This window comes from Lactuca saligna, chromosome 6 (genome assembly GCF_052625555.1).
Source record: "Lactuca saligna cultivar CGN05327 chromosome 6, ASM5262555v1, whole genome shotgun sequence".
Taxonomy (NCBI): Eukaryota; Viridiplantae; Streptophyta; class Magnoliopsida; order Asterales; family Asteraceae; genus Lactuca; species Lactuca saligna.
Window position 1 is genome coordinate 7066993 of NC_136422.1, and position 6666 is coordinate 7073658.

Consider the following 6666-nt stretch of genomic DNA (forward strand, 5'->3'; position numbering starts at 1 on the left):
TTAATCTTTTCTATTTTAAAGAATAATTTCGTTTGATTTGTGTATAATATAGCCTGTAATGTTGCTATATGATATGTCTTAACTTGCAATAAACGTTATAAGATAATGCAATATCATCGTTGCATTTTAGTACAAATGGAGTTCTTTAGTTATGCCTCTTGAATTCAAAACATAGATAACAATAAACATTGTTGTCAATGTTTTTTTTTTCAGAAAAAAACATGAGACAACAATTTTTTTAAACAAACATTATTTTATATAAAATATGTTTTGGAGTTGTGCATAACGGATCACGGTTATTAACAAAACAAAATACATTATATTACATTCTAAAATGAGATGAGTTCTTTCACATTTTGATACGAAATGTCGTTATGGAAGACTTTAGTTGTCAAAATAATCAATGCATGTTCGAATAAACTTCGGGAATAGTGCAATTGTTGGGTTGCTTAGTGGTTTTATTATTAAATAACTAGTTTATTTTTATTGATTAATGTCTATCTTTTTATAAACACCACGTTTTAGATTTAAAAAAAAAAAAAAACATTTTGAGTAGCAAAAGAGTCGAAATATATGTACTTAAAAGTCAAAGGCTTTAATTTACTAGATCCAAATCAAAGCTTGATCTAGACACAGAGAAAAACATGGTGCTGAAAGTATATGCCGATCGACTCTCCCAACCATCTCGTTCTGTTCTCCTCTTCTGCAAGTAAATTACATTTTTCATTTGATTTTCAATCGCGTTTTCTTTCATCATCTGATTATAGTTTTCGGACTGGATTAGTAATACTAAATATTTTGTTCTTCGTCTTCGATCGAGGAGTCCAGTACACCTATTGAAGCTATTAGTTAATTGCTCAACTTAATTTATTGTTTATATTCGGTGTTTCCTTTCTTTAGTTCCGGTTAGGTTTTCTTTATCACTGCGCAAGTGATATTCCAACTGATGCTTGTCAAAAATCGTGGCTTGTTTTGTTTGGATGTTATTTGAAGGATAATTGGGATCGACTTTGAGGAAATCCAAGTAGAGGTCTTGAAAAATCAGCGATTCTCCCCTGAATATAAGGGTTTGTTTGCTACCATCTGCATTGATTTGTGCTAATAAGTTCATATGAAAACTACAAAACATTCATACAAACTTTACATAGGTCATGTTTTATGTTTTATGCAGCAATAAATCCCATGTCTCAAGTTCCAGCCATAGTTGATGGACACTTGAAGCTGTTTGAGAGGTTCTTCATTTCCGCTTCTTAAGTTTATGTTATACTTATACATAATAAACTCTCGGTTTTCATAACGTGAATTTGTTGTGGTGTATAGTCACGCCATTCTAATCTACTTATCATGTTCATTTCCCGGTGTTGCTAATAATTGGTAAGTCTGGGTTTCTTCTCCTTCAATTCCTCTGCATACAAATCCCTAACTTGAATAAACTCCATTGATGTATAGGTATCCTAGTGATGTATCCAAAAGAGCTAAGATCCACTCTGTTTTAGATTGGCATCATTCCAATTTACATCGTGGTTCAGTTGGACTTATTTTGAACACTATCATGGCACCCAAAGGGTTCCCTTCAAGCCCTCAAGCAGCTAAAGAAGCTGAGAAGATACTCATGAAATCTTTGAATAAATTAGAAACATTTTGGTTAAAAGATGGAAGCTTTTTGGTTGGAAGCTCCAAACCATCGATTGCAGATATCAGTTTAGTATGTGATATCATGCAACTTCAGGTAAGGTGATCATATAAAATCAATCGATCAATCGTATTCATGTTATGTGCTTTTTTGGGTAAATCTTGATCAAAATTAAAAAATTTTGATTTTCAGCTTTTGAGTGATAAGGATTTTGATCGGATATTAAGCCCTTACAAGAAAGTTCTTCAGTGGATCCAAGATACAATATCTGCAACTGCACCTCATTTTCATGAAGTTCATGGGCTTCTCTTTAAAGCCCAGAAAAGAATTCGAGGGCAGATGCTAACACAATCCGAGATTTTTTGTGCATTTAGTAAAATTTGACACATTTGCTGCTAAGTGCTAACACTACTCTACTCGTAAAGCGAGACTTGAAATCTAACCCTATGGCTGGAGGGCACATTTTCCACGTTTAAGAATTCAGATCTCAAAGGAAGAAAAATTGTTAACTTATCTGACAAAAAAAAAAAAAAATGCTCCGCATAAACTCTTATGAAAAATGTTATTACGAATGAATCACATCCCTGTAGAGAAATTTTGTCTGGCTTTTTAGATATAAGAAAACCAAATCGGACACAAAACAATCACTTTTTTTAAACCATAAAAACTTGTTCAAAACAGTTTGGTTTTGTGGTTTATTGTATTATTTGTTGATATGGTTGAGGAAAGAAATTGTAGGAACTATAAAGTTAATTTTACAAAATTAAAGAAGTTTCACAAACACCCCTTGTACAACATACATCACCATTTTATGGTACTTTCCATAAAATAACCTTTCATAATACATTTACATTTATATTAAAGTAATTACACGAATAATCCCATGGTTTAGGATAATTTGTACGTTTGGTCCGTAACTTATTATTATTATTATTATTTTTTTGTAATTCGGAAGATCCCTAAAAAGACTATTCTACCATTGATTTTTTGATTTATTTAAATAAGATAGGGTAGGTAAGATAAGGTAAGGTGAGATGGAAGTGGGGTTGGAGTTGTGTTTATTTAAATAAATTAAAAAATCAAGGATAAAATAGTCTTTTAGGTAAAACAGGGACCAAGCGCAACAAAAACAAACAGTAAAGACATTTCGAGTTAAAAAAATAAGTTAGGGACCAAAAATAGAAATTACCCCAACCATAGGGACCATTCATGTAATTTACTATTTATATTATTTTGAAAACTCCTTTCCAATAATAAATTATAATAAAACAATATTAAAATTGACACTTTAATTTTGAAAAAGGAAATTTATAAACCTAACCAAAAATGCTAATTATTTTGTAAAAAATAGCCAAATATTAGTGTTGAGCTTTATAGATTGCGTCTTTTGAGCTCGTCTAATTATGCTGTTTTGTATTCCGGTTTGGGCCTGTCCAACCGTGAGTCTTTTATGCTTTGTATATAAGCTAATGCTTGCATGCATATTAGGTTAAGGTTTTAGAGATCTGTGTATAACGATTTTTCCAGACGACAAAAGGTTTCTTTGATCGTTTTTGTAACCTTCCAATCCTCTACAGTTGATGTTCTTAATCGAGCTCTTTTGAGGATTTTGTTTCAATCATTCGACACGTTTGATTCAATCTTGTTCTGTTCTTTTATTGTGTTCATATCGTCATTATTTACATACTTGTTCAAGATCTAATCGATCTTCATAGATTAAAAGAAAGTTTAATCTCATCAATTGGTATCAGAGCAGGAGGCTGTGTAATTGATACACATCTTTTCTGTGAAAAAGATTTCCATTAGGGTTTTTCCGCAATCATTAATATTTATTGAGCCGTCATCTCTTTATTGACGTATCTCGATATTTATTACTTTGCCCTAATCTGCTTTATTACAAGTCTGATCTTTGAACAGGTTTTTTCGATCATAATGGACGCGACACAATCAAACGTTATTAATATTTCCAACAGCATTGGTTCGACGACAAAGATTCCGATCTTATATACCCACGATTATGAAGTATGGGCACATCATTTCGAAGACTATGTTATTGGATCGGAGGAAAATGGGTATTTGATTTGGGAAGCCATCACCAACGGACCGTTTTCTCATTCTGCAACGTCCAGAATCATCAAGACTCAAAAAGAGTACAACGATCTGCTCAAGGACGTGAAAGATATTGCACAAGATGAAAAGGATAAGTTCCAATGCAATATCAAGGCATTAAGATTAATCCGGTTCGCCCTTCAGTCCGATACATTCAGATTGGTTAGTTCATGCACAACGGCAAAGGATGTTTGGGATAGACTTCGCGAACTGTATTCTACAGACGAAGATCTTGAACATTCTATTCAAACTCTACTTCTATCTGAGTTTGGAGAATTCAGACAAGGGGCTAAAGAATCTGTGACCCAGACGTTCGATCGCTTCAATCATCTTCTCAGCAAGATGATCAAACACGATATTGAAAGGAAGCTCATCGAACAGAAGGTTACATTCCTGAATGGTCTGAGGTCTGAATGGAGAGCAGTTGTTTCCACGGTTAAAGCCCATGAGCAATTTAAATCATACTCTCTGGCGAAACTGGTGGGAACTCTCAAGTCTCAAGAGAAAATCGTGGTGCAAGAAAAGAACGTCGTTTCCGGTCTTGGTTCGTTGGCCCTCTTATCAAAAAGTAAAGTTGTTATGGAGGATGAAGACCTCAGCCTGGAAGAATATGATCTCACATCAGAAGATTATGCCTTGATGGTGTCCAATCCCAAAAAGTTCATAAAGAAGAGATTCCCCAGCAACAAAAACCGAAACTGGCAGGGGAGTTACAGCTCTGAAAAGGTGGTTAATGAACCGAGAGCTGAGGAGCACAAGAAGGAACCGAAGGTTGACGGCGACTCTGGAGTGAGCTGTTTCTACTGTGGTGGGAAAAATCATTATGCTAAGGACTGTGTTCTTAAGAAAATGGCTGAAAAGGATGATGGGAATGATGAGGAAGCCGTGTTGCAGAAAAGATTGGATGAGTTGAGAAAGAAGAAGTCTGCTGCTAACCCGCCTATTAATGCTCTTATTGTGCAGGGTTCTGTTCTAGGTGATGAGTTCGGTAGCACGGAAGTTTGGTCTACCGACTCAGAAGACGAGGAAGTGAGGCAGCCTACTCATGGAAAGGCCTACTTGTCTAAGGAAGAAAGCAGTGGTGGAAAATGCCTCATGGTTTCTGACGTATCTCAAATGAGGGGATACAACACCGATGGAGGCATTGATGGACAGAAAGCAAAGGAGGACATGTGCTTTACAGCCAAACTGCTCAGCCAGCAGTTCAATGAGCTCGATGAACTGATAAAGAAGGTACAATCTGTTTTTATTTCATGCAAAGTACCATCATCTTCTTATGAGAAAGAACTAAAAACCGTCAATACAAGAATATCTCATCTAGATAGTAGCTTAACTCAAACTCGGGTCACAAATTCTAACCTAACTGATCAATTGAGCAGGGCGACGTCGAAGAGTGAGGAGCGGAGAATGTGGATAGAGTTAAAGGAGTCAGAATTAGTCAAAGTTAAAGATGAAAACATTTATTTGCAAAGAGACAATTTGAAATTGTTAAAACAACGAAATGTTTTTTGTTTAATTGCTAAACGTTTGTACTCTAATATTACTCAGCTTCACTTGGATTGTGAAATAGGCCAAAGGATTCACCGCATGATTTTGCCCTTCCTAGAGTTTAAGGAAGATGAAATCGATGCTGAAGCTTATAATTGTGAAAGTGTGATATCGTCTGATGATATGAATCCTACCTACATGTATGGACTGAACAAAATTGAGTCCTTCATTAAATCCAAAGACCACAAGCTCATGCTTAAAAATCTTTTGGATGAAAATGACAGACTTAAACTGAGAACCGAAACCATGCAAAAATTTGACTCTTTAAACGTCAACGTAAGCTCAGAAAACAAAATTGACGTTGAAAATGCATCTGAGCTTAACGAGGACGATATCGTGAGTGAAATTTCTGTAGAGGACATGGTTGACTGTTCAGAATTTATTAAAACCGAGCCAGAAAATCACAAGAATCTAATTTCTGAAAATTCAGTGCAGTTCGCTCGGTTGTCCCATCAAAAGTCCCCAAAATTAGTTGAGAAAGCAGTTGTGTATCAAAAGGTAAGGACCACTCCAAATCAAGTTTACAAGGTGACAGGAGTAACCGAACATCAAACAGCTGAACTTGTAGCCATTGTAAACGAAGACAATGCTGATGGCTGTGATGAGTACTTCTGGGAAGCTCCAATTGATAATGCAGACGAAACCATTGGTTTATCTGAAAGAACTTCCTGGAAGAGCAAAGGAAGATACATACCTGAGCCCTTGAATAAACCGAACAACTTCGATGAGCCGAGCACCAGTGGTACAAAAAATATTCCTCAGAAGAATGATCACTCGGCAAAAGCAGACATTCTCTCGGCTCCTTCGGCTCAAAGTAAAACTCCAGCAGTTCAAAAGGAACCGGCCAAGGAGTCACCAAAAACGAAAGCGAATGTTCATCATCAACCTTTTCAGATGAGGAATAGGAAGATAGAAAGGAACAATAGATACAGGAAGAACCTTTCTGAAAGGAAACAATTCTGGCGTTCCCAGAATGCATATTTCTCTCATCAAGACAAAAATCTAAAGTATGAAAACATTCCTGTAGAAAAGCTTGAAAGTCACAAAAACCGAAAGCCAAGGTTCGGTTCACAAGAAGATATCAACCGAAGGTAGAAGTTCGGTTCTGAAAAGGACTTCAACCGAAACCAAAGGTTCGGTTCCAAAGACAATTCCAACCGAAAGCAAAGGTTCGGTTCTGAAGTCAAAAGAGAACAAAACGCTAAGGTCATTCCCTCCAATAATCAAAAGCAAAAGGGTCACTTAGAGCCTCAAGCCCGGAACTTCTCTCAATCCAAACCCTCATGTTCAAATTCTTCTCGTTCTTCTAATTCCTTTTCTTGGTCACATAATTCTTCTACTCCCACCGATTCGTCTCCATCTTTCCCTAAAGCTGA

The 6666-nt window shown here is 35.9% G+C and overlaps 1 protein-coding gene across 2 annotated transcripts; it reads left to right on the plus strand.

Moving 5' to 3' along the window:
- The first annotated feature begins 583 nt into the window (after positions 1-583).
- Positions 584-2102, plus strand: LOC145002156 (glutathione S-transferase T1-like). Of its 2 annotated transcripts, none has more exons than XM_078961452.1 (6): positions 584-709; positions 994-1067; positions 1172-1232; positions 1321-1374; positions 1450-1729; positions 1826-2102. In XM_078961452.1, the coding sequence occupies exons 1-6, from the start codon at positions 645-647 to the stop codon at positions 2015-2017; spliced, it is 726 nt and encodes a 241-aa protein (XP_078817578.1). In that variant the 5' UTR covers positions 584-644; the 3' UTR covers positions 2018-2102. The 2 variants fall into 2 exon arrangements, with proteins under 2 accessions (XP_078817578.1, XP_078817579.1); XM_078961453.1 differs by having other exon boundaries at positions 1450-1734; positions 1826-1966.
- The last annotated feature ends 4564 nt before the right edge of the window (positions 2103-6666 follow it).

Excerpts from the sequence above, each read along its gene's own strand:
- LOC145002156 (XM_078961452.1), top strand. The coding sequence starts at position 645 with ATGGTGCTGAAAGTATATGCCGATCGACTCTCCCAACCATCTCGTTCT. Across the intron at positions 710-993 it reads TCTGTTCTCCTCTTCTGCAA|GATAATTGGGATCGACTTTG; the intron begins GTAAATTACATT and ends TGTTATTTGAAG. Across the intron at positions 1,233-1,320 it reads CACTTGAAGCTGTTTGAGAG|TCACGCCATTCTAATCTACT; the intron begins GTTCTTCATTTC and ends TGTGGTGTATAG.